The sequence below is a fragment of the Haemaphysalis longicornis genome, unplaced genomic scaffold (genome assembly GCF_048455015.1).
Source record: "Haemaphysalis longicornis isolate Haplotype H1 unplaced genomic scaffold, Haemaphysalis longicornis Haplotype H1 scaffold_6, whole genome shotgun sequence".
NCBI lineage: Eukaryota > Metazoa > Arthropoda > Arachnida > Ixodida > Ixodidae > Haemaphysalis > Haemaphysalis longicornis.
Window position 1 is genome coordinate 106,661,970 of NW_027526407.1, and position 27,937 is coordinate 106,689,906.

Genomic DNA, 27,937 nt, shown 5'->3' on the forward strand with positions numbered 1-27,937 from the left:
AAACTACACCCACGTTCACTTTGCAATAGGGCTCCTCAATCAAAAATATTTGTTTAACGATCTTTTGGGATTCCTTGGTTCGTATAGGTTAATTAATGTGCGTTCAGACGTCACCGATGAACCGACCACCCTTTCTGAGACTGCATCATCACTGGGACCTATATTGTCCACAGTGTAAAAACGTGGAAATAAATGTTTGTACACTTATAAGTGCGCATGTCTTGGTAATCTATACATTAGATTTTAATAAAAATTAGTGCATCTCAGCGCGAATTTATTGTATTCACAGATAGTATTCGGAGTATATTTTCACCATATCAAAAATGGTGTTACACAGCTGCATCACGCCCGCAAGCTCTAAGGTTTGCAAGCCCTCAAACACTGTTCGCAGTGTATTAGACCGCTATCAATGCCACTATAGTTGCCACAATATCTTTTTGCCAACGTCGCCATTATGGCAACTAATGGTTCTATCAGTTTCATGGTTGCAAGCGCACTATGCATGTGCGTATTTGAGTATAGTGTAGATGAGGGTGTTGTCATTTCCACCATGTTTGCGAAACACAGTCCCGTAAATCAAAGTGATAGGGCATAAATCTATATATTTCGAAGTAGAAATAATGGGTTGTTACCCGCCGCGGTGGCTCAGTGGCCAAAGCGTTACGCTGCTGACCCTAACAACATTGATTTTTTTCCCGGGCATGGCGTCCGCTTCTCTTAAGAAGGCGAAAAGCGAAACCGCCCTTGTGCTCGTGATTTAGGTGCACGTCAAAGATCCCCAGGCGGACAAATTTAAACCGGCGTTTTTTCTGCGGTGGTACTCAACGCCGCTGTGGCGTCGGCACGTTAAACCTCATATTCCATAAATAATTTAAAATGGCTAACAAAAAGCAACTCCTTCACAAATAACCAAAGCAATCTTACTCCCCTGGGCGCTTCTTTTACTATAAAGCTGCGCAATATGCTTACGTAGGAGCACTAACAAACGGAAATAATAACTTTCTACACAGCACATTACCACGCCGACTATCAACGAAAACGAAAAGGTTTGGTGCACTATCAATTCGTGTAGTAACTACCACTTAAAAATACCAATGTGCCGCAGCTTTTGATGCCGCATATACAAGCAACGTCTGCCAAAACACAAACCCTTCATTTCATGCCACCCCTTTCTATGACTTTGTTTACAATGCCAGCTGTCATTATTCACGAGGGGGGGGGGGCGGGGGCGCTTACAGAACTCATCATATTGCTGAAACTGTCCCCGGCTTTCTGTTGCTACGCAATATCTCGAAAGGTTTTAAATACCACGCGTACCTACTCGACAATTACGCTAACAGAACATTTACAGCAAAAACACGACGAAATCAATTTAAAATCGGGAGGGTGGTTCCCCTACTTAAGTCCACTAACAGGCATTCTCCGCTCATTTACAACCCACTTTACTTAACAGCATTCTATGCAAAATCACTGAGCACATCCTCTTTTCGAATCTGAGTAAACAACGTGAGACAAATTCATTTTTTATAAATCGCAGCATGGCTTCTGAAAGTTGTACTTGCGTGAAAGCAGCTAATTCTTTTTACACATAAGCTTAAGCTCATTTTATACAACAATCGCAATTCTGACGGATTTATTTTTCAAACTTTTCCAGAACTTCGATGAATTTGGTCCCAAATTACTTATATGTAGAGTATGCCCGCTTCCCTTGGACGACAAGCTATTACATATCTAAAAATGTTCCTTCCTATACTCTAACAGTTTGTTTCAGTTAAAAATTGTGACTCCGAGCCGAGTGGTGCTCACTCAGGTGTTACCCAGGGCTTAGTATTGGTTACTCTTCTCTTCTTAAATTATATTAACGAGTGTTTTGATTTTCGTACGTCATCGGTTTGTTCGCGGGCGATTGTGTAATTTACAGAGAAATAATCTGTCAGAGTGACGGCACATTATTACCTGTATATCTAAAAGCTGTGTCACCTTGGTGCAAAACCTGGTGCATGAAACCAAACACTAAAAACTGCATATATATGCGTGTGACCCGAAGTATTCAAGAAATGCCATGGTACTCGATTAACACCTCCCTTTTAAAAAACTCGTCAAGTTGTAAATATCTTGGTGCGCACCGGGGAGCTGATCTTACCTGGAACATTCAAGCGGAATATGATGTCAATAAGACTAACCCAACATTAGGTACCTTCGAAGTAATTTTTAAAAGCACCTTCTACACTAAAACTACTACTTTTCAAGACGGTGGTTCGGCCAAAATTGAATATGCAGCATCACTCTGGTATTCAAGGAAACTTATCCTGACCCAACAGCGAGACATAGTTGAGAATAACATGGCCCGTTACATACTATGTGATTACACCCGCAGCGACAATGTCACGCACATGAAGTAGAGCCTTAAAATACCTATCCTAGCATCTCGTGGGAAACTTCTTCGCCTGCGCGTTTTCTTTAAAATGTTGTATCATCCCGACATATGCAGCAAATTTATCCTAGCGCCACTGTACACTTATTCTCGCTTTGACCACTCAAATAAAGACAGGATACCTCATGCACGGATGAACGCCTTATCAGAGTCATTTTTCCCCCAGACGGCAATAGATTCGAACCACCTTCCACAGCCCAATACCTGAATGAAAAATCACGTATTGTTCAATACCACCTTCGCTAACAATGTGTACGGAAATTATTTAGGTATTTACGCACGTCTCATTACTGCTTCATATATTTATTTCAATTTTTACGCTATAGTTTAGAGCAAACGTTGAATAATTAGAAAATAAGTTTACCTTCCTATTGTCAATTTCACTCACTGTTGTTATTCGTTCATTTGTGTATTACCCACTGCCGTCTGTAATGCTGTGGGTCGTTGAGGGCAACTAAAAATAAATAAATAAATAAATAAATAAATAAATAAATAAATAAATAAATAAATAAATAAATAAATAAATAAATAAATAAATAAATAAAAAATAAATAAATAAATAAATAAATAAACAAATAAATAAATAAATAAACAACTAAACAAATAAATAAATAAATAACATAAGAAAACTTTATTTCAGAAGGTGGACGCGCCGGTCAGCATGGGGAAGAAAGGGTGGGGGGGGGTGGGTGGAAGTTTAAATGTTTCATTCTGCGGTCGACGCCTGAAGAGCGCGCGAACTCCCACAGAGAAAGCAGCGTCTGCCTTGCAGTGGCGGGTTGCAGCGGGGTTGTACATTCCACAAGCCGCTGGACGCCGGGCGGGAGATACTGTAAACGGAGCGTTTCAAGGCCGGGACAGTCCCACAACATGTGGTGTGCAGTGGGCGTGGCTCCTGTGGAGCAAGAGGTGCAGGCAACTGTGGCCACAGATTGCGCAACCTCGACGGCATGGTGGTGACGTTTTGGCACATACGCACGCCACTTGGCCAACACATCATCGGTTAGCGCGGCACCAGCCCGTGCCTTGTGCAGAAGTACTTGTGCGCCACGGGGCAATCCAGCGGGCAGGGGGGCGGGGTCTGGTGGAACCAAGTTCCGCAACGACTGTTTGGACGCGTAACGTGCTGCCGCTTTTGCTTCTGAGGGGTCGGGGTCATATTGTGCAAATGGGACGGGCAACGCCGGGTTGGAGCGGAGTTCAAAGTACTCGCTCGCGCACGCGTAAGCGGTCTCGCTGCCGATTCCGCCTGCGTGTCCCGGGACCCAGTCTACCCGAACGACTATATTGCGTGTGTCTCGCAGTCTGCGACAAATGGTCTTGATGAGGTCGCAGGTGGTTCCGACGTCTGGGGTTTTGCCAAGTCGATCGAGGGCTTGGGGGCTGTCCGTAAATATATTTACGGACAGCCCCCAAGCCCTCGATCGACCAAGCCGGTGACAACCACCACTTCACAATATATTGTGAAGCGGTGGTTGTCACCGGCGCCGTAAGTTGCCTCAATGTGCTCCGCAGCGAGAAGAAATGCCGCAAGACGGGTCTGACATGGGCTTGGAGGGTGAAGAAATTGAATTGTGCGGGAAATGCGCATTTGGCCGTCAATACAGGAAAGTGAAGCGCGAGATGTTGTTTCATTTAGGACTGCTGTTGTAAAGATGGCGCCGGCTCGGCGGTCTGCGCGTGCAGCAATAGCGGTGCGCTCATGGTGGTTATGATTTCAGCCACGCAGGCGAGATAGAGGCTTCGACACACGAACCAAGACATCTTCCCAAGGGGCTCGAACTGCCGGCAGTTGCGGGAAAGTCGAATCGCTCTGACCGGAAGCCAATTTTTGGACAAGCTGCCCCGCGCGGGTTGCGGCGCGTCTCCTGTTGTGGCCTTCGACCCTCTCCGTTATGATAGCGCGGAGGGGTGGCAGCTGGGAATAGCGGTAGAGTTCTTCAACGCGGGTGTGCCGAGGTAAACCAGTAACTACTCTGAGGCTTTCGCGGTGTAATGTCTCCAGTCGGTCATATTGTGTTTTCGTAAGGGCAAAGCATGGAGCACCATAGCACGCCTTGGAAGTCAGGACGGCCTGTGTAAGTGTGCGGAGGACCTGCGTTGTTGCCCGCCGAAGCGGCCTCCAATTCTCTTGATGATATGAAGCTGCTGCTTCCAAACACTTATGATTTGCCGGATCCATTCACTGGCCCCTCCGTCTTCGTGGAGTGGTACGCCAAGTATCCGGAGCCACCTGTCGGCAGCACGCTCGATGGATTGACCATTCAGCGTGAAATGTATTTGTGCCTGCAGATGGTCGAGCCCTCCAATGACGAGGTATTTTGTCTTTTCTGGAGACGGACTCATTCCAGTCGGAGGCAGGCACCTGTCAATGGTATCAAGTCCGAGCTGAATTGTGTCGATGACTTACTGCGTGTAGAGCGTAGTGCATCGAGGGTCAACCCAGATGGTGATATCATCAGCGTACATAGTGTGCTGCAGGTGTGGAATGTTGCGAAGTTGTTTTGCAATCTTCCGCATCACTACGTTAAACAGCGTGGGCGAGAGGATGGCTCCTTGCGGTACACCAGTTGTATTGGTGAAGACGCGGGGATGGTTTAGCTCCGTTCTAATTTCAAACGTGCGGCCATTTAAAAAGCTTTTAACAAAATTTATTACGCGCGTACCCGCACCACAGTCCTGGAGATATAAATAAATAAATAAAAACAAATAAATAAATGAGGCAAAAACACTCCGAACAAAACCACCGTACGTAAACTTCAGTAGCAGCAAGGAAACAGCAGACATGTTTAAGGCAACATATCAGTGCATGCTTTAGAGCTTCCGCGTTGGCGCCACCATGAAGATCGGCTTGCGGTAAAAGCAAACCAGTACACGCGCAACACCACCCTGATATAATTTTCAGAAAACCACTACAGGTGTTCTGAAGAGAAAAAAGAGCGCATGTCCGAGAAATCAGTGGTCATTTACCCAATGGTCTTTCCTGAAGCGTGATTGGAGCTGTTTCCGAACCGATTCGGCTTGGTGACTCGCTGGGAAAAAGGATACTTTAATTAAATTTAAAGCTTTCGTTCGCCGAGAAATAATAGTGTTGGGGAATTTTTATGTTGACCGAAATAAATATATTAATATTGCGAACTCGGTCCCGCTCCATTTTTATGGCCAGCCTGAAAAATATCAGCAGGAGTTCTGAAATGAATTGCGGTAAAAACGACGAGTAATGTAAGGGTTAATTTCGAAGTAATAAACCTAGGCATGAAAACATGACGGTGGGTTTGGGAATGTACGAAACCTTAAACAAGACAAAATTTGCCTTCTGAAATAAGAACAGTGTAAAAAACACATTAAACGTTCATTTCCGACTCTCATTAGGTGCTCTTTATCCTCTGTAAACGGCCCATTTTATATAGCAGGGAGAACGGGGCGTTGCCCATAAAGATTGCTAGCCATTCTATCGAACCCTTTGTATTTTAAGGGCTGAAGTTTCACTGATTACTATTTCATCGAACGCCCTCTCGTCACACTGCTAATGGCCTGTTTATAGAATGTATTTAAACTATGCTGTCAACAAATTAAAATAATTAAACAGAGCTCAACATTACAGGTCCCGCTTTGCTTTGCCGTTCTTCTGGTTCCTTCGACGTCTCCGGTATTATTAAACAAGGCTTTCCTTATCTCGTTCAACCCTTTCGCTGTCTCGGGAAATGGGACCTGCATTTTACCGCAGCTGCACAATATGCTTGGCCGTGCATCGCGTGACGTGCCGTGCTGAACTCCGCTGGCGGCCGCGTTCACATGCCGCCGCCGACGCCGCTTCCGGCTTAGCGTTTGCTCTCTCCACAGCCAGGACGCCACCTGACTACGTTACTCACGACGAGAATTTCAGCATGGCCATGAATGAGAGCGAGAATGCGCCGTCTTATCTGAGCGTAGCGCGGTAGCTGGCACCTTTGAGCCGTCGTCGGCAAGCTGTGTCTGATCACACCGCGGATGTCGCACGGCGAGCTTTTCGGCTTTGAAAACGCCGGAAGCGAGATCAAAACCGTTGACTACGCGGGAGTTAGAGTAGTATTGTAATTAAAACTAAACGAAAGGTTGAGCAAGTGAAACCAAGACAAAAGAAGGGTAAGCCGAGCAATTGCTTTCTATATTCAAAGTTAGCCGAGCTACGCCACTGCCATTTTTTTAGTATTGCGCAAGAGTGGATAATATAATAAAATCCGGGAACAGCACTGGCGCTTATGCTTATAATTGTAGTAGTTTTCTGTTGCTTCTGTCCTAACATTTGCTGTACTTCCTCTAAACTCGTGCATACTGTAGGGTGGTAGTCACTCCCCGATATCCTTGGCGATACAAGTAAAATATTCTACGCATTAAAACCATAAGCCAATATTTGGCACAAAATCGTACCAGGTCTCAAGAGTATTCCTTCACACGTCGCAGGCACTCGAGGAACCCGCGTCGATAAATGGTGTTCGATGAAACACCCACAGAAAAAAATGGCTTTGATAAAACCATGTTCATTAAATAGGGATTCGATAGAACGGGATTCCATAAAATGCGTTTGAGCATTAGGTGTTCGATGGAATATTCCGGTTGCCTAATTAACAAGCCCGGCTGCCTTGACGCACCTCCACTGGCGCCGTCTGATTGTCAGTTTGGAACATTCCCTCTATCCTGCTAAGTAACTGCCAAAGAGCAACGACTGTTCGGTTCCAATAGCAACTGCCAAGAGCAACCAAAGCAACCGCGTTTCGGCCTCCATTTCCAAGTCGGCGAGATGAAAATTTTTAAGCTAACGGCCTTGGTTGGATCGCCAGTGGCTCGAATTTTTAATACGTAGCAGTTTTTATAGGTCACCCCGGCAGCCAGGACCATGTAACGGCCAGCATTTGCACACAAAAACGGAGAATTAGCGGAAGTAACACTTTTAAATGCTATGATAACTCAAGTGGAGATAATAAGCCAAAAGGAATGTTGCAAAAACAAGCTCACACCATAATGGGAAAACAAACTCTAAAGATATAAACAAACAAATTATGTATCTCATCCATCTGCTTCAGAAGAACAGAGAATAAACAGGAAAAAAACATTGAGAAGAACGTTGAAAATAAGAATGCAAATATTGAAAATGAAGAAACCGTATAACACCCTGCCTTTCTAGAACAACGCAAAATTCGCGGAAGTAACACACTTTATTCCCTCGAGATGCTTAAACGAATATAATCCGCCTTTTCGTGAAACCTGCTGCGCACATACGTGGCCCTGGCGGAGGAGGCAAAAAAAAGGGATTTGACTGTGTAGTATGTTTGTCAGAACGGGTAGAACGCAAACCCTTCGAGCCCGGTGGGCCTTTGTTGTCCTGGCGGCCATGCGAGACCTGATCAATCCAGCAGTGTCACATTATCGTCCCGGTCAGGCGGGCACCGATAACAAACGAGGGGGACTCGAGTAAGTGCGTCGCATAGGGGGTGGGTGTATTGCGTTAACGTTTAGTGTTTGGGGAGTTGGTGGTAGTGAATGCGTTGTATCAGCAGCTTCTTGACGTAGTTTGAATGAGTCAAGGAAATTTCGTCATTCTTGCGGGTGTCGCTTTGTTTACAAAGCAAGAAACGCAAATGATTGCGGAGTTGTTATCTAACTAACTAACTAACTAAGTAACTGACTGACTGTCTGACTGACTGACTGACTGACTGACTGACTGACTGACTGACTGACTGACTGACTGACTGACTGACTGACTGACTGCGACGGCTTACTTGAACAAATGCTTTGCTCTGTGGACAGCCAATGCACTCGCCATTTGTACAAGTGCAGCACGCACACACACAGCTGGCTGGCGCCGCATCTTTCCAAAGTGCTACGAGTTGTGCCGCGCCTCCGCCAGATGGTGCCACGCGTCCCGCGACCGAGAGAAGACGCAGTAAAACATCCCCCTCGCGAGGGGCACGATCAAATGCAGAGCATTTTCGGGGGCGCACAACGTTAAGTAGTTTGCGTTACGTTAATGTTGTTGCACTTGTGGCAACTGCTGACGAGAGAGCGCTCGTCAGCAGTAATTTGAATGAGTCAACGATATAAGGCGCGTTCGTAGCGTCCCATTCTGTGTCGGCTTTGTGGCGCAGTGGGTAGAGCACCATGTACATTGCGTTCCGCCCGCAGAGTGGAGGCATCGAAACCGGGCGCCGGATAGTATTTTTTTTATATAGTAGGCACAACGACGGTGTGGAATACGGACGTCAACGCGGGTGACATCGTGAGTTACTGAAATGCTCTGCTTTTAAAACAATTCTGGCCGAGATTTTCCGGTGTCACCTGGTGCTATAGCCGAGCCTGTATAGTAAAAGCACGTTACCGCCTTGGGCTCCTATCGAAAAATGGAAATGCAGTATGTTTTATGAATGCAACTGTGGGGCAATCTATAACATAAAGAAAGAAATTCTTGTTTTGGTCGACACACGCTAGCGTGAAAAGGGAGTGAACAAATCAGGGGCTTTCGTCAGGGCACCTTTCATAAACTCCCCGTTCTGAGTTTCGTAGCAGCCACACAAGTTATTCATAGAACCGGGGACGACCACCGGCTGGTATGCCAAATCCGCATATCGCCTTGCCATTCTACGCCCAAAACGATACGAACACACCGGAAGACCGAAATCCGCCGTAGTATGAAGGGCTTGCCCACGAAGGCGAATTCAGCTCAAGTTTGTAAGCTTGTTGAAGTTTGTAAACGTCGAACGGTCTACGAAGACAAGGTGCCTTCACAAAACCAATGCGATCCTCATTTTGGCACTGGACATTTAACTGATTTTGCTTCAGAATGGCGTGCACGGCTGGCATGCTCGTAGCAAATGTATGGTATGCTAATTCCAGAAGAAGAGATCTTCAAGCAATTTAAGACACAAGGAATCAAGCTTAACCGAAGCTCCTACCATAACGCGCAAAACCAAGATAGGAGGAGCACTTTGTTTTGGACGAGTGGACTCGTGATGTCTTCGCGAGCAAAAATTTGCGAACGCATTCGCTAGCTGAATAGGTAATGCCGCCTTTGGGTTATCAGGAATAGTAATGCAAAGCTTTGTACCTACATCTGCCTACGGTTCTTTCATGGCGTGCGGCACAAGAATCTCCCAACGCGGCTGAGCATGGGCAGGGCGCATATTCTCATGGAGCACAGTGTAGATGGCGCGTTGATAGGGCGCTATTACCCAGCGTTCCTCGCATGCACGTGACTGCTAGCACTGGCGGGCGGGTCGGCGAGACGGCTTTGTCGTGTGCTTTAGCGACAGTTGTTTTGGGCCTGTTTTGGCGCTGCTTCGCGGTTATTCCACGCCTTCTTCGCACAGCTTGATTAACTTTTTGGACAGCACGTGCTGGTTAACCCGGACCAAACTAAATGAAGTGAGCGCGCCGGAAAAGATACGATAAGGATTTCTATGCAGGGTGGGAAAACAAAATGAACAGACAACATACCGGCATCAGGACGCTAGCGAAACGCTGCCTTTTGCGAAGTGCTTGCAACAAATGGGACTCCGTTTTCTGAATCGGTGAATACCAATTCGGTTGCGTTTTAAATGTATTATAAAGTGCGAAAGCAGGAACCGGATATGATAAATAGTGATTATAAAAGTTCCCTCAGCTTTCTCGCAATTCTGAAACTTACTAAACTAACTAGTTTAAATCGGTATAAATGGAAATCACTGAGCTCACATGCCAAACTATTTCGGTGTCTGTGCATGTGTCGCGCGGTGGTGTAGCCCCGAACTAGCACATCAGGATGCCTATCTCACCTTTTGGAAGAGGCTGTTCCTCGCTTTCTTCGCTTCGCTGTAGCCCGGCAGACGCACGGGCGGGCTATAGCGGCGGCGTCCGCCACTATAGCCCCGGCGTGGCCGACGTTGCTGCTTTAGGCACGCCACTCTCGCGATTTCCTGGAAACGGCTGACAGTATCTCTGGTTTCAGTCTTTGTACAATCACGTGTTTCAATTCAGTTGGTGTGTCTTGGGCAATTCTTCAGGGTGTCGTTTAGAGCTTTGTTTTCCAACCGCCTTCACAGGGTGGATTGGAGCCAATTTTTGGGGCGTATCAGGAATTTCGGGAAAGTTTAGTGGACAATCAATATTCCAATAAAACAGTTTGTGTTCCAGAAATACTATAAATAATATTTTTGGAGAGGTGCGAATGGCCAGACGTCAGTGAATCTCACCAGAAAGCCAGCGTGTCAGCTTATTCCTTCTGAAGCGTGCGTAACGAAAGCAACACCGAGAAAGGCTGGCTCAATATCCCTACAGGCGGGCGCGGAAACATCGTTGGCGGAAAACGCCTCTAGATATCGGGTTTTATCATCTTGCTGTATGTGCCTAGCCATGCTGTTATGGCAGCCTGCCAGCTCCCGAAGTAAGATTCATCCGAATACCTACGGGGATACAGACGAAAGGTTCAAGCATGCTGAAAGCTCTTAAGAACATGAACAGTAGTCCCTCACGAAAGAAGGATCTGGCCACGCTGCTGTAGTAGTTGGCCGCCGCCTCCCATGACCGACCAAATCAACTCTCGGCTCACAGCCCCAAGCAGCAGTAGAGCACATGTACGCGTCGCGGGTCAGAACAACGTTAATAAAGAATGTGCTAAAAATCTCTGGTTGCGCACAGGCCGCATTTGGAAATCTACCTTAGAAAGGTTCAACGCACGCACCTTGTATAGTGAGAGATGGTTACCTGTACACAATAGCAGAGCTCTCGGACATATAGCGGGATATTCTAGGGTTATGTGAGGTTAGAAGAATAGGGCAAGGCTTAATGGAGCTCACTAGCGGTCATATTCTATATAATGGTCTATAACTTTAACTTCTATAGCTATGGTTGCAGCTTCGTGTCACTTAATTTGTTTTTTTACGTTCACCAGAAATAACCTTCAGCCTCATTCTGCTGGCTGGTATTAAGTAACCCCAGATTTGCTGATTACATTGCCTTGCTAAGTAACTCGGGGGACGAAATGGAAAGCATGCTTTCCGCACTAGTAGGACTGTGGGCCTGAAAATATTATGCAGAAACCCAAAGTTATGATCGATAACCTCGGGAAGGGACAGCGGTTGGAGACAGGTGGCGAGGCAGTGAAAGTGGTAAGCGAATATATCTCCTTAGCCGAAGTTGTGACCAAGGATCCCAACCATGAGGCAGGGATAATTAGAAGGATAAGAATGCGGTGGAGTGCATGCGGCAGGCATTCTCAGATAATGAATGGCAGCCCACCATTGTACCTGAACAAGAAAGACTATGAGAGCTGCACCTTTCCGGTACTCGCCTACGGGGCAGAAAATTAGAGGCTCACTAAGAGGGTTCAACCTAAATTGAGAATGACTCAGCGCGCAATGGAACGGAAGATGATAGGTGTAACATTAAGGGACAAGAAGAGAGCGGGGTGGGTCAGGGAACAAACGCGTGTTAAGGACATATTACAGGTCTTAAGAAGAAGCAATGGACGTGGGGAGGGCATCTAATGCAAAGGCAAGATAACCTTTGGTCATTAAGGGTAACAGAGTAGATCCCTTTTGAAGGCACGCGTTGCAGGGGACGGCCGAAAGTTGCGTGGGCAGATGAAATCTAGATGTTTGCGGAGATAAATTGGTTGCACTTAGCACAGGATTGCAATAATTGGAGAATAATGGGAGAGGCCTTTTGCATGCAGTGAGCGTAGATAGGCTGGTTATGATGATGATTATTATGATGATGTTGATGATAACCCCAAGAGAAGAAAGAATACGGGGTGGGATTGTTTATCTGTAAAGAAGTAGCAGGGAACATGGATGAGATTTTCAGCATTAGGGAGAGAGTCGCGCTTGTTGTGACCAACCTGAACAAGTGATAGAGGTTAATAATAGTAGACGCTTAAGCGCCAAAAGCTGTTATAATGACGAAGCTGTAGATAGCTTCTTCGAAGACCTCGAATCAGCAACGAAAGCGGCAACAACGCTGTTCACTATTGTTATGAAAAATTATAAACGCGACGATCGGTAACAAGCAAGTGGGCGAAAGATCAGTCGCGAAACTTCTGAATAGACAATCGCAATAGCCGAGGAAATACACTGGTGGTATTTGCAGGGAGAAATAACCTGAACGCATTCTTCTATAAACGAAAGAATGGGAAATTGACAAGGAAATGTCCCGATGGTACAACCAAAAACGAAATTCACTTCGTTTATTTGCTTGGCATAGTTGCGGAGGAACGTGTACATTTTGTGGCGACAGCAGCTAAAAAATTGGGGTGTTCGATTGTATGGGGCGACATCATTCGTGAACCAGAATGCTTCCTTTCGGTTCATGTAACTTCTCTAGTCATCTCCATACCCTTCAAGGGCTCGAGCTTGCCGAAAGTATGCATGGACACAGAAAGCTGAAGCGGGACCGCTCACTTGACTTACGTGATCGCTTTTTTCCAATCGTCGCCAGTTTGTATATTCGGGATGGGCTCGCGGTAACATCGGAATGGCCATCTGGAGTCCGGATAGGTGAACGAAGTCAGGAATTCTTAGCGTAAGTTACCGCGTAATGAAGACCATTAGGCCTACTATGAAAGCCAGTAGGCCACTAAGAAAGAAAGAACGAAGTCATACTATCCGACTCGATTCGCTTGTTCAGAACAAACTTTATTTCCTTTTGCTCGCTGTAGCCAACTGTGGCTGCGCCAGGCCTGTGCAACACTATCGTATCAGCACCGTGTGGAGCCGCAGAATTTTGGTTAACATTGTAACAGATGGTATCCCGAAATTTATATATTACATGGCCTGCTCAATCTACTAGGGTTCGAAAAGGGCATCGCTGATTCTTTAATGTCACCGCGCTTTCAATAGAACCGTGCGAGCGTGGATTCTGTGGCCAAACACTTCATCACCGTCCTTTTTTGCCGTCACACATTACGAGCACCATAGAAGGCCGTCTCTAGCGAGGGAATGGTGCGACGGTGATGACAAGTGGGGAGGGAAACGTTGGTTGGGTAGCGCACATGACGTAGAGGGGACTACCATGGAAAGGGCATGCAGCGGCGAGCGTGGCGATGGAGTCAGACTAGAAGTACACAATATTTAGGTGGCCCACGGAAACCGTAGTAGTTGCTAAGAGAGAAGTTGCTAAGGAAAATAGAGCTTCTACGAATGAGCTCTCCGAGCAGCAATTTGAATGTCCACAGAGGAACACCCAACATTATGTAAGTGCGAGGAAAATGCGTAAACGTAAGCGCAAATTTAAAAAGAACAAAGAGCTTTATTTGAACAGGGATGAGAGAAACCTGAAGATCCTGTAGTCACACAGGAGCCACAAACTCGCGAGAACGAATTGCTTACCTTGCTTCTAGAAGCGGAGGTGGCTCCAGTTTAAAGCAAATATCCAGACGCTGCGGGAAATTCGCTCCGCATTGCCACAGAAGCAGGCGTGTCCAACACAATTCTTCATTTCACCTGGACTGATGAACGTTCCCATGCATTCAAACGGTCGTTCCTACTCATGGACCCGTATAGCGAGAGCGGACCAGAAAGAAGCCAAGAACTGTTGCGCACTACACCAATTTCTTCATGCCCAGACAGATGCCAGAGACTGCGGGAAAAAAAGACTAGTTGGTTTTAGATGAGCCTTACTTACGGTCTGCGCTGCTGGAAATACAGAAAGAAAGAGAAGGGGCAGAACTGATCGGCTTCTCACGGTATGAAAAGTCCAAGAACTGAAGGACTTCACAAAAACGAGTGCTAAATAACGAGTCCAAACCACAATAATAAAAAGCTTCGACTTGCCACCGTCTGTTTATGCCAGTCATCTCCAACTGCATGACCTGACATTTCGGCGCTGTGTGCATAAGTCTGATTTCTCATCTTATGGTGGGATTTTTTCGAAAGTGCGTTGTGTGTCTCCAACAACGTTCTTAGGTGGGGAGCCCTGTGATAAGATAGAGGACAACGGTGGGAGACATTTAGGCTCCGCATCAAGTGCGGCACCTCATGTGAGACGTTTTTTTATTAGCGGTTTCTTAACTGCAATTGCACGCGTTAGTTTTCTGATTTTTGCCAAACTTTGTGCCCGTAGTATAGAGGCGAATATAGCATTCTGTCTGTCTGACGAGCTAACGATATGAAGGTACAGTACCTTCATATCGCTAGCTCGTCTCGTCGGGATAAATGTTTGTGTCCGTGGGCATGAAGTTTCTCAAGCACCTTCCTCGCGTGTTCGATGCAAGGCTCAAGTGCTAGCCACTAATACCATCACAATAGGTCTCATTCTCGCTGCATATAAAGCCTTTTTTCTACATTGGCCGGGGTATTTCGCGCCTACTTATGCTCCCATCGCGGTTGCCTGTTTCTGCGTGCACGGGTTAAGGGGTGGAGGGAGTGGACATGTGGACATGCACACACATCAGGACCTAATGCCGGTACCGATGACATACCAGTTGGGGTGGGGTGGATTTGAACATCAGAGGTTCATGGCTCAATGCGCCCTGCTAGCTCTCCTCCGTAATCGGGCGGTTCTGGTATGGGTTTAGCGTTGCAGAGACAATAAGATGCCTACGACTGGGCAGCGAAAGGGAAACGCATGTGTGTGCCCACCAGAAGAGAGGTCGGAGTGTTCGAGGTGCTAACTAGCAAATGGACGGACGCATGTCGTTCCCATAGAGGAAGAGCACAAATGGAAGAAGCGTCAACCCGAACAGAAGCGCGGATGGGTACAAAAGCAATAAAAAGCTGCTGCCGCCACAGTCGCCACCTCAAGCTCCAGCTGGTCGAGTAGCTGCAAATCCCTCCGGGATAAACAGCAACTGGCGGCTTGGAATGATGACGTGGGTAGATATCACTTGTTCAGTTTTAATGGCTTTCAAGGCGGTTTAGTCTTTCACTTCGAAGCACCCGCTCATCACGGTTTGCCAGTTTTTGCGTGCACGGATTAAGAGGGGATGGAGTTGAGGGGGCAGGCTCAGCTAAAGGTTTTATGCCCTTACGGATGAGATGCCTGTTGCTTTGGTGTGAGGTTTACACGTGGTTATCAAACGGCGCAACGCGACTGGTCAGGTGTACTCAGAGTTTTAGTGAATTGGATTGGTGGGTTATACAATCGGTAAGGTGTCTACGTTGCGGGACACAATAAGACAACTCTACGTTTGTCGGCTAGGATAAAGCTCGGGTCGTTCCAAATCTTATTAATGCAATTGGCCATGGAGTATGCTTACTTGTATAATAAAAACGAACGCGTTTTGTCTCATACACTCCGTGAAAGGCGTGCGGCTTGGCAGGTCATCCATTTTCACAAAGTGTAAGCGCACAAATTTTGTTGATTCCTTTTTACATAAATTAATTCAAACGTGCTTGAGTAGTCCCAGAAAAGCACAAGTTTTACTTGGACTACTTTATTTACGAGTTAAGTTTTAGGAGTTACAGTTGCCAGCAGGGCGGTGTAGTACTGCGGCTTTTGCCCCGGTTTTTCCGCGGCTACACGGGTTTGTACCATATCTGAACAGCTTCCACTTCAAGCATAGGCGCGAGTTAGGTTCGTAGGAACACACTGCACATAAGAACATAGTGATACTGGGGAAGTGTGGAGCTGTGCAGATCAAGATGATGTGTTTTGTTGAGATTGCTCTAATGTGAACTCGCACATCGTTAAATTCACTGCCGTAACAACCTAATTGTTGTGGCCTCACAGGAGGATCACAGTGCTGTCGGAAATCAGATATGCCTTGGCGATTGCACCCTGAGAGCTCTAAAGGCTGCAGTGGAGTGTGACCTTGACCTCCAGAACACACATTCGGCATTGAAGGAGGCTTTGCTTATTTACCACTCCTAAGGTTTCTCCAGTACTCGGAATTCTTGCGTTGCATGACTGACCGGTTATGCTTCCCAGATATATTTTCATTACGTTCACTGACTGTGAGGAAAGATGCTTTTTTTACTTTATCAGCTGTTATTATCAATAAACGTGAGTAGGGTAATGGCTTCCGAAAAGTTACGGTTGGCAGGGGTAGAAATAACCTTTCTGTGCCCCCATTTTAGTTGGCTGAGCAATGAGCTAACAAAAATTGAGATACACCCTACGCCACGACCAAAATATGAGGGAACGAGTAGTGCATGGTCAACTAGGAATACCCTAATAACATGCAAATTCACAGAGCCCTCTGCCTGATAAACATACAAGGAGCCTATCGGCTGGTCTTTTACCTGGGCTATGAAAGCCAACTTTGCAAGCTTCTTCCCTACACCTTTGCACATCGTCTCTGCTGGTAACAGCTTAAGTAGTGGTCCAGGGGACCGTGTTGTATTTGGAACATCGTGATGGTAGGGGCCTTACACGCGTACACACAGAAAAACGTCCCTTTTTAGTGTCCCTTTGTAAGTGGGCTACCATCTAGATGTTCCAAACCATTACTAGTCCCCGTGCTTCGTGCAGGGTTTATAACGAACTGAGCTCTATTCGCAGCAAAATATGCATTTAGTCCATTGAACTTTATTTCCGGCATACCTAAATCGCTGTGACGCTTTCAAGTGATGAACAACCACCTTTATTTTACTGGACGGGTGAATGAACAACCGGAGTAGGGCGATTAGGATTGCGTTGTCCTATCTCTGTAAAGCGCTTTCCACCTTCGATGAAATATACGGCTCTCGCTTAGGTGAATTCAAGTGGCGAATGTACATCTCCTATCGTTTTGTCGTTTTCTCGCCAACACTATACACACCTGCCCAGTATGTCGGGCATTTTCTTGCTCTTTCGCCGCAACGGTATTCATGGTTAACCCTTCAAGTGTCTATTAGGTGACCAACGAGTAGTTATCTTCGAACATACTTTCGCTGCTCCTTGTGTATGGACTCATACAGATAATGCATCCACCTTCAAAAAAATTCCTAGTCCTCCGTGGGAGAGTATACGTTTGCAGCCTTATCGGGAAGGCTCTTACCTTTGCCGCTTATTGAAGATATCAAACATAGCCCACGTGCAAAAAGATCTTCCCAATTCCACGATCTAGTTCTCGTACGTCTTACGTAAAGGACTTTTTCCCAGATTTACCACCAGATGTATTGTGCAATATCCACCCACTTTAGCAATTCAGCTTCAACCAAAATTTGCACAGACGCGGGTGGTGAGGTTACAAAGTCAATATGCACGAGGAAGAGGGAGAGAGGATTGATACTTTATCTCAGCCAGGTCTGCTTTCCTTCACAACAAAACTATTCTATTAAACAACGGGAACACCTCCAAATTCTATACCCTGCGAGCCACAACCGTCGATATTTGCCGAGGAAACCATTAGCTGTAGTTGCGGAACATGTTGCGTTATGCAGAGATTCTTTGCAAACACCCATCTTTAATATAAGAATACTACTAATGGGTCGTCTGACACTATGATCCAATTCACGGGGATGAAGAATGCTTGCTTCGTCACACCGTTGACCGGACTGCGTCTGCTGAGTGCGAAAGAGTCACGCGGACTGTGTCTGTCGGAATTGTTGGACACTGCAGAACACAGGTGGCTTCATCCTTTGTTTCAGTTGATCATCAAACGTCTGAGCCTCAAACGACCAGAATCTTCAATAAATTAGTTTATATTATGCAAAGGTGTCTTGTTTAGCCTAAACGTCCGCGCGGAAGTCTCGAATTGTTTTTTTCTGTGCCACAGCACCTTCGCTCACCATATTCCTGCTGACTTAAAGACGTGCTGAAAGATTGTCACTTTGGAGTCTCTTGGACGCACGATTATTGCCAAGGGCGCAGTCACTTTTGTGCCCTCTGCTACTCTGTACGACCGTACGCCACAGCGGGTGACATTTGCCGGTTCTAATGATGACTCGTACATTTTCAGCAGACGATTTGACCTACTAAAGGTTCCACCAAAACCTCCTTAAGGTGTAAGATTGGACCTTTATGGTTGTTGTAGCTTTCGGAAACAGTACTTTTGCTATCTATGGTACGACGCTCTGCGACGTTACAGCAAACGTTCCAGAATTGGTGACAGGGACTTCGCCAACCGCTTATGATGTTGTCGAGGAGCACGGGTTAATGTGGCACACCAGAAGAATGCGCGGGGAGCATTAAAAGGAGGGAATTGTGGTGAAATCCTCAGGAAACACTGAACGGAAAAGGGTAGAGCTAAAATTACTTCTCTGAGTGGTTTGTAGTAGCTCAGGAGTTCCCGTTTCTTACGCGAGCAGCTGATGTCGCTAAGCATTGCCTGTCGCGTAACAGTACGTTAGTCCACTGAAGGAAGTTCTTGATACAATCGTCACTACCTTCGGCGCCCCGAACTCTGCGTCCTTGACGTATGTATTTAGTGGGAGCAAATTAGGCCGATTTAAAAGCACAAAAATAACCTGGCAACATTATACAGAATTTCCTAAAGACCCATTGCTTGATGTTTTTTGCCTCCAGGTTAACATTAGGAAGGTAAATATGAATGTGGTTGTAAGAAGTACATAGAAAGTATTTTGCAGTAAATATTTCTCGAATAAAGTGCATAGTGTTGACCGTATTTTTGTCATTTCGAGAGATGTGTGTAATTTTTATTTTGAGCGTAACTCCTAGCGTTACAACTCCTTACATTTCGAAGGAGCGAGCTATTCGGCGTTGCTACTCTACATGGTAAAAGCTGCAGTTCTCATCTCCATGTGGGAGGAGGAATGCCGTTCACAAAAAAGTGGAACCCTCCCGTTGATGGCACTTTTGTCTTTGGCAATTGGTTGTCTTTTGTCGTTTGATTAGTGAATAAAAACGGCCTTTTTAAACTTGGTGTTTGAATTTTATCCTTTTTGCGATGTTAAGCTTCTGTTGCATATTGTGGTATATAATTACAAATATCACAAATTGTTTATTGATTTTAGTTTCGAAAATTATGTTGATGCCTTCATTATTTTCTCATTAAAACTCTTTATTTTGACTAGACAAAACCCCCTACTTCTGCCGATGATTGGCATCGGTACCACTTACAATATATTTTGCGTGTGCACAGGCGTGTGTGAGTGGTTATTTGAACCGCCCATAATACCCTACGCAGTAGTGGTACTCTAGCGTTATGGGCTCCGATTTCAGCCCTCAGCAACAAGAAAACCCTGCGTCGAGTCCTAAAAAAGGCATGATTTAAAAGTTGAAGGTGCACTCATCTATTTTATTTCGAGCAGGCTTTTGTATATATTTGGTAGGTATTTCGGCCACACAGTGCATTGAACACACCAAAACAAGCCGGAGTGTAGTAAGGGCCTTGACGATTTCCCTTCATTCGAATCTCACAAATGATCCACCTTTCATATTTCCCTGAAAAAAAAAAACGGTTTTGCACATGAGATGTAATTTGACACCCTACCTACTTAAATAATAAACCGCACAAAATAAGCACTTATATTAAATAAAACTTAGCATTCGCTACTCCCGCAACTTCGCACAGGTGATGTCTTCCCAGGGTAGAGATTTTTTACGTTGAAGAGGTAGTATTACAATTCACTAAAACACCGTAGAGAGCTAAGGCCGTGTTGGTTTTCCCCCTAACATTCGGACAATTACTAGAGTTTTAGGTGCTTAAAATTTGTCGAAATTTCTGATAATGCAGAAAAACATTCGATGTCTCTTTAGGTGTTATTTTCGTGTGAGTTTGCGACGTCATAATATCGTCAGAAATATATTCTGCGAGATACGTTCTTCTCCCTCATCAAAAGAAAGTGGGAGGCACCGGCACATTCGAGGCCACTGCGGCCGCAATAGCTACGTTTAGGAGCCGGTTTCTTCCCGGCCGACGTTATAAGACCACTACAGCCTATATCAGTGAGTCTGGGAACCTATTCGTATTCCTGCGTGGCGCAAATCCTAGTAAAGACTTACAAAAAGCCTCAGCCCACACCTTCCGCTGTTAAAATGAAGAGTACAACTCATTGTGTGGCGATTCGTTTACCTTGCGCGCTCTCCAACAAGGCGTAAATTTCTACCTTTTATAACGTCGCCGCATACCAGCTCTGCCTCGCACTTTTTCGTCGCAATAGCTCAGCCGACCCTATATATATAAAAAAAGACTTTTCGCCTTCTTTAGAATTTTGTTATTTTGAAAGTATCGGTGTCTGCTGAAGTACACACGGCGATCCCAACCCACCAAAACAGTGCCAAGTGGGACTAATCAGCAAAAATGTAGGGCTAATTATTGGGCTCTTTGCGACAAATAATTACCTGTGCCTAAGCCTGAGCACTGCTGTGGCCTACGGAGTAAAGCTAGGCTAGATGACGTTATTCAAAAGCGTGTAGACAAAGTCTTTCTAAAACGTTGGCTAATAACCGCTCGAAATATCAATGTCCTTACGTCATTCTATCTCTTCTTGCGTAGGAATGTGCCCAAGATATGGCGGTTTACTCAGGGCATATTTCTGAGATTTTAGCATATTCAGAGCATGCTATTGTAAAAATGCCCAGGGCTAAGTCTGACTTCGGTCGCACAAACTTGAATCCTTTTCGCTGAGAACTTCCCTGGGTGGCCTCCATGCGTAGATATACTTTCGGGTGTGCACGTTACTCACAGACCATACTCCTCAAATGCAAAATTGGTATACCCGGTACAACTTAGCACCGCGACGGAAGTTACTCCGCGAGGCCTAAATAGTGCGTAAATGGGAATATTTTGAACATAGCCGGAAGCTTTTCCGTGGTTTTTACTTAATATGCCAATAAATTACTTATTAATTATTTATATTAATTATAATATTATATGTAATAAGAAATATATTATTATAATAATTAATTATAAAATACTTATAAATGAAAAACGCGGCGGCCTGTTGGCATTCGCTTCCGTCGCTTGACGGAGTGATGCCCTACATGAGCTATTGCTGTTATTATCTTGTTCCTGAGCACAGGAGATGAATGATACAAATCGAAATTAAAGAAAAGAGGGTGTATGTATCTGCAAGGCGTTGCTCAGCCGTCAATGCTGCGGTCAATTTAGGGAAAGAGGCCTCCTCCTTAGACCGTATAGCTTTCCTTCTACGGAGGCACCTGCATGCTTAAACGTAAAGCAATAGAGCTCAGCGAAATATTTGTGATGTCTCCTCACATATATTCAGACTGAAGTTATTCTGACGCTGTTTCCAATGGCAAAACACTTTAGCATGTGGCGACTACCTTTCATTTTTAGAATATGCGGGGTGCGAGAGGGAAAGCAAGAACAATAGGGGTTACCTTTAGCGGTCCTGTTTTCAGACATCTGTTGGCTGCCCTTGTTACATGCATGGTTACGTATTTGCTGCCGCGATTCACACAGACCGTCAATACTTTTTGTAATCGATCGCAAGTGAATATGTGAAGTGAACTAAACAGAACCTGGCGTTCAATCGTAGGTGATGGTCTCGCGGAGTTTTTTGCCAGTCAAAGAATTACCATGGCTATTTTTTCATTAACTAGCTTCAATTTGGTGAAGAAGATAAAGCTTGGGAAGTTTAGGTAGGATCCCATGATACAGAAATCGCAGAGGGCGCTATACTACTACTTTTATTCATATGCTTCCTTCTCGTCCTTGTCACATCCTTGGTTTATGCGCTGCTTTTCATTACACGGGGTTGAAAGGCACACTGAGTAGTCAGCGGCGTCTTTATTTAAGCTTTTAAATCACAATTGCTGACAAATATTTTTGATAAGGTGGAAAAAGTCCGACAGGTTATATGGACAGGTTTTCTTACCCTTTAGATAAAGATTACTTTGTTTAGACCTATAATTGCACAATTATTACACCCATCAATCCAAAATTTACATTCCTCAAGGACACGATAAGGCCTCTGTTCCTGAACCAAAAAGGCGCTCGAACACTAAATGGAAGAGGATTTCCTATCGTCGAAAATTTCTCTTAGCTACCAGAATATAAAACACAACAGTACAAATTTTTCAAATATGCCAGAATATACCAAGTTGGGCATCTGGGTCCTGCAGCTGCGGCGCGATGCTCAGAAAGTGGAGCAACATGTTTTCATGGAATGCAGCCTTAATGGAATCTACAAAAAAACCGGGCTCGAGCCGGCACAGCCACGATAGTGTGTGACAGCTCGTGTGAAGCAGAATGAAATGATGGTGACTGACGTCGTCTGCCACAATGGTGGTGAGGTGGAAGTGACGACAGTCTCCCCCGCCGACAGATGGCGCCAGGTAGCTTCCACAGTGTAGAGTATATCGGCACGGAACTGTTGACGCAGGACTAACGTACTATGCTGGACCTGATGATGCTATTGTGTTAACCGATGAAATTTTAAATAGTTGTCTTGGACGCTCAGTTCTACCGAGCAGCTTACTGTCTTTCTTGGATAAGTGATAAGTGTGCGTTTTTCTTGGTTCCAGATGAAAGTTCTAAGAATCAACGCTATAGCATTAACAGAGCACTTTCTCCGCTATCGGTGTTTATAGGGTCGGACTTGTTGCACCTTAGAAACAGTCCTCAGCATTTTGAAAGCCAGGCTCACCTCGTGGAGTTCGGAGCGGCAGGGGTTTCAAGACCAAGGAAGTTCATTGTAAACGCAAACTTTTGTTTGGAGGTGTCGAATCTCCAGTAAATGCGGCATTGTTCAGCCTGCTTTTTGGGTTTTTCTGCGCGAAGAGTTTTGCGTTTCAACTTTTGTTCTGGTGTTCTGCGTGTGGAGGCCCAACATTTCCTCTTGACACTTCATGCCGGGCTCGTTAGGGTGAATGCTTGGTTTTGCTGTCTTCGTTTTGCGTTTGTGTCTTTTAGACTCAATTGGTTTTATAAACGTTCGCTCACAAAGGTTTCTTGTTTTCTTTGACTCTTCAAGGGAGTGCCTGAGATTCTGGGGCTTGGACGACAAGGTCATGAAGCGAGGCCTAGCACTCTTATGGTTCCGGAAGGCGAACAGAAGGTTTTTTTCGGCAACGTCATTCTTTGTTCTAAGGTGGCAACTACAACAGGCTCGTTGCTGGCCCGTTTACAAAAGTTCGTTCACGCTTCTTCGACGACGTCTGTTTCCTTGTTCTGTATCGGTTCTTTATTAGTGTCGGCTCCTATGTGCGGTTCGTGCGTACATATCGACTATTGCGTAGCTTGGTCTGCCAGTGGGCAGCGGATTCCGCCGTGTTGAAAGTGGTGCTTCAAAGTCGCCGTCATGAGGACCGGGGTCCAAGTAGCTCCAAAGGGCATCCGAGTCATTTTTCTTGCGCGGAAGTCGGGAAGTGGACGGTCTGCTTATGGGGATGTCCACTTGTCTTTCATGTGCAGTTTTGTTCGGAATTCGGCAGCACCAAATCGCTGCTAGTCACTCGTCTGTCTTGGGTCTTGACTCCAATGCTTTCAACGTCCAAAAAAGGAGAGAAAAGTTTTGTGACAACTCCATCTTCGTTTGAGCAGCGCAGAACAACAGCACTGGCCCACTGAATGACGTCGGCTGCAGCAGGCAGTGGACCTTGAATAGTCCATCCTAGTTTGGTCACTAAAGCCTTTGGTGACTAGTTTAGTACCTAAAGCCAAAACAACTGAAGCATTATGAAGGAGGCAGTTCAAGATAGGATGGTCTGATAAATGTCTGGTTATTAGGAATACTACTGAAGCATAACCGAACAATGTGCTCTCCCAAGCGAAACTACTGAAGCATTATGAATGAGGCCGTTCAAAATTGGACAGTCCAATAAATGTCTGGTAACTGCAATTACTACTGAAGAATAATCCAACCTTAAGAGCAATATTACTTTAAGCACTAACCACTTGCCGCGACATTTTTAAGCTGCTTTAATAAATGCTTTAACATCACCCAAATAAACACATTTCTGTTGAAGGACGCACATATCCACCAAACAGATTATTCAACCGACCTAATTTCTTGCGCATGTACGGGTAGACAAATTCTTTTAGGACATGCTAATTGTTTCGGGCCATCAGTTTGCGTAACGCTCTTCCCCATAAACTGCCGTGTCACAGCGATTCACGTTTTTACTGTAACAAAATACGCTTTTATTTCAAGTGATAAGTTTGGGTTTCCATATTTGTACTTGTATGTATCTGGCATATTTAGCGCCCTGACACGAATAATCAATGGTTTTGATTTGTGGGGTTCATTTTTTGCGGTTCATTTTATTTGGTTTTACCCCATCTGAAAACTGTTCGGAATTTCTGCAAGCCCTCTGATGAGATCGGCTGTTAATTATGCCCGCCCTTGTTGCCATTTTTTGTGACAGTTACTGTACACTTTTCAAACTTTTCTGCTACTGTGAAATGCTTCTTTTCGGTGTTCCGTCAAGAAGTGTGAAGCTCGCTCATATTTAGTTTTTAATGCTACGCCAGTTACGTTAGCGCCAGCTTTTGTTACGATTTTCACACATTGCGTATTGTACTCGCTAAAACGTGTGGTTGTGCCTTGTTAACCACCCTACTGAACGCCCTATACAAAGTCCTGTAAGGTACTCCAAATAATAAAAATAAACAGCCACAGTGTAGAGTTATGAAAGGCCAATTTAAGAACAAAGGGTTTCGCACACAAGGCACTGCACAAAATTTTCTTGTGGCAGCCCTGTAGAAGCCTAAACGCACAATCAAATACGAAGCTTTGCATGTGGAAAACAAATATGGCGATTTTTTCCGTATGTTCAAAAGGGTTTCAGGACTGATCACACCGCCATGTTCAATAACATAAAGTCGCATTTGATATGAATTTTCGGCATTACGAAGGTGTTTTTCTAACAAGGGACGCTCGCGTTATTGAAAAAGTTTAAAAGTGCAAAAAAAGAAACAATTCACAAAAAATAATAAAAGATCACAAATAAGAAAATAGTTAACTTACAATGCTTATATTCCTGGGAGAGTGGGGCATCGTTAAAAGTCAGAAAGACGCCACACAACTGCTGGTCGTCTTCGTAGACCACTTGCTCTGTAAATTCATTTTGCCGTGCTGCAACAGAACAAAATGGTAACATTTGAAGAACCAAATTCGAGGAGCCTGTTTCTGAACACAAGTGTGCCATGTTTCTGTGAAGCACCCGTGGCGTTAGTTCATAAGTTTATCGGAGGATAACGCCTTTGCAAAAAAAGCGAGGGATTGGGTCATGCGGGCTACAGTGATGGGCTGCAATGGCGGTGTGCGGGGTCTACACAAAAGTATTTTGAGGCGTATAAAGAGTAATGAAAAGCAACAAGCCTCAGGCTGCACCACGAACAAATAACAGGCTTAATCCAAGTGGTAAAATAAATGAAATGGCTTGAGCAAGAGGTAAGTTTATCGCCAGATGGCAAAAAGGTAAAAATACAGAGCGGGCACGCACAACCATACAGCGCAGCCGTTAGTTTTCATTACCACTGCAATGGTCCGTAAATGGAAGTAACGCGTGTACACCGCCACTGAAAAATGGCATTTCTTTAAGTTTGAGATCTTTGCAGGGGTTGGCCCGTCCTCGAAGAGTGATAAAATTTTCAGGAGTAGAGGAAACCACGTTAGCAAAAAAGCACAATCAACCATCAAATAGAACAAGTCTTGCGTAAAAGAAACGCCACTTCTTGACTTCAACATCTCTGGATTTCTTATACCAAACACGTGTTCTAGGTTCACATTTTTTTGCAGGAATATATTGAGTTTTATATACACCCGAGACGCCCTTTAAGTTTTGCTACTATCACGTCCCAGCGCGAGCTTTTTCTCACAAAGATCCTCGCAATTTCAACTATACAGTCAGCAGAGCGTAAACCCTAATGTTTGTGGAAACCTCGCATTCATACGAAACAACACTTTCCAAACATCTACTCAACGTTTGCTTAGAGAAGTAGAGAATAGCGTATAGTAATGTTATTTTCAGATTGATTTAGGACAACGTATTTAAACTTCGCGCCTGCACCTACACTTGCCAAAACAAATAAACTGGCGAAGTAAAAAGGTATTTTTCCCAATTCGGAAGGTCATTTTTGAATATACATTACCTGAACCGCTTATTTGCATAATTGTAGGTCCATAAGGATATGATGTTGAAAAGCGTCCCGAGTCGGTGTCTACAAACGTGCCTTTCAGCATTTGTTGCCTTTGTGGAAGAAAAAAACAAACCTTAAAAGTTTTCTCCGAATCACTACTGCTACATAATAAATTATGGACAACTTACCCTAGCCCGGATACGTTTCTGGTGAACATCACCTCTTTGTATACCTCGTAAAGTGGGTGATCAACTTTGCAGAAGGTGTTAGGAGCTGTTCCAACGTATGTCCATATGTACCGAGTGAAATTGTAAAACTGCAAAAAAGGAACATCTGCTATTACTACGGATGACTGTGTTATTTTGAAAACTAGCATATAATGCTCAAAACATTTTTTTTATATTTTGTTTGCTCTTTGAACTGCAAAAAAGGCGTAACGCCTACGATTTTGACACTCTAGAAAGGAGTTTTCTTGTCTACGTCCTTTGAACGTTATCGTTGCGAAAGCTTCGACAATGTTGAGAGTACTTTACGGGTTACAACGTAGAATTATCGATTGTCGCGAAAGTTTTGAAAAATCGCAGGTGATGCGCGTACTCTGAAGATCCTAACCGCTTCTCTTGAAAAACATGGTAATACCAGGATTTTTACGTACTTTTGGAAGTAACAAGCTGTCCCGGCTCCTTTTATTTTTTTGTAGTTTAGAGAAGTTTTCTTCCTCAAAGAGAAGTTATATAATATATATAATAATATATTATATAAGTTATATAATAATATATGTTCCGAAAATATATTCCTTTGAACAAAAAACTGTTTCAGTTTAATATTTTGAGCCGTTTAGAAGCTTCGATAGATATAGATGTCGATAAGAATTTGCTGGAAAATGCGAAACGAATTTTCAACATATTGGACGCCACCTAATCTGAAGCAAGCAAATGTTTACCAATTTTTACTGCCGATCATGTCTGGGGTCTTACTGTCTGGGCACAGCAAGCCTTCTGTGAAGTTGTTTATGTAGCGGTAAAATATCGTAAAGACCTCATAAATATCGGTAGAGCTATCGTAAAGCTGATGGCCTCAAAAATGTTCGCCGACTATTTTGAGATTTTGTTTTGGCAATTTAAGCTTTGGTCACCACATAGTATACAATGACGGGCTAGAAAAACGGCACAAAGAATTTGAAATGGCACAGAAGCGTGCACGAATGGTCAGTTCGTAACGTAAAGCATTCGCAAATACCTCCCGCAGGTCCACGATAGGAAAGAAGTCGTATCCAGCGAGTGCATCGTGAGGGAAAACAGTGACAGCGAAAAAGATTCGTACTATCATTGAAAGCTTCATGTTTGTGACAAGAAAAGCGTTTGTCCAAGACAGCTTATACCCCTTCAGTCTCACAAAATAAAAAGATCCAAGTCGTCCTTGTGAACCTAACAAAAGCGTCGTTTTCGAATTGAGTCTGCGTCAAGCCATTGCCTACGCTGCAGCAGACACCGAATTACTGCGCTTATGTGGCCTTCCGTGGTGGGGAAAGGCCACATTCACTTCTCCAGAAAAAGACATGAAATGGACTGGTAGCAGCGGCTGGTGTATAAAATGGTATAGAAGAATGCTCTTACGGAACG

At 44.7% G+C, this 27,937-nt stretch overlaps 1 protein-coding gene and 1 pseudogene across 2 annotated transcripts; both read right to left on the minus strand.

The window, feature by feature from the left end:
- Window positions 1-4,151: 4,151 nt before the first annotated feature.
- Window positions 4,152-10,967, minus strand: LOC144143187 (uncharacterized; annotated as a pseudogene).
- An 8,585-nt stretch (window positions 10,968-19,552) lies between these two features.
- LOC144141861 (uncharacterized) lies at window positions 19,553-27,686 on the minus strand. 2 transcript variants are annotated; one of them, XM_077673345.1, is made up of 5 exons: window positions 27,555-27,686; window positions 26,504-26,631; window positions 26,328-26,425; window positions 25,201-25,308; window positions 19,553-19,708 (listed from the first exon to the last, which is right to left on the minus strand). In XM_077673345.1, the coding sequence occupies exons 1-5, from the start codon at window positions 27,654-27,656 to the stop codon at window positions 19,563-19,565; spliced, it is 582 nt and encodes a 193-aa protein (XP_077529471.1). In that variant the 5' UTR covers window positions 27,657-27,686; the 3' UTR covers window positions 19,553-19,562. The 2 variants fall into 2 exon arrangements, 1 of the variants encoding a protein (XP_077529471.1); XR_013316721.1 differs by lacking the exon at window positions 26,328-26,425.
- Window positions 27,687-27,937: the final 251 nt, after the last annotated feature.

Bases quoted from the DNA above. Each gene is read 5' to 3' on its own strand.
- LOC144141861 (XM_077673345.1), bottom strand. From the start codon at position 27,656: ATGAAGCTTTCAATGATAGTACGAATCTTTTTCGCTGTCACTGTTTTC. The intron at 26,426-26,503 runs GTAAGTTGTCCA...TCTTCCACAAAG, and splicing joins AGAAACGTATCCGGGCTAGG to GCAACAAATGCTGAAAGGCA. The intron at 25,309-26,327 runs GTAATGTATATT...GTTCTGTTGCAG, and splicing joins TATGCAAATAAGCGGTTCAG to CACGGCAAAATGAATTTACA.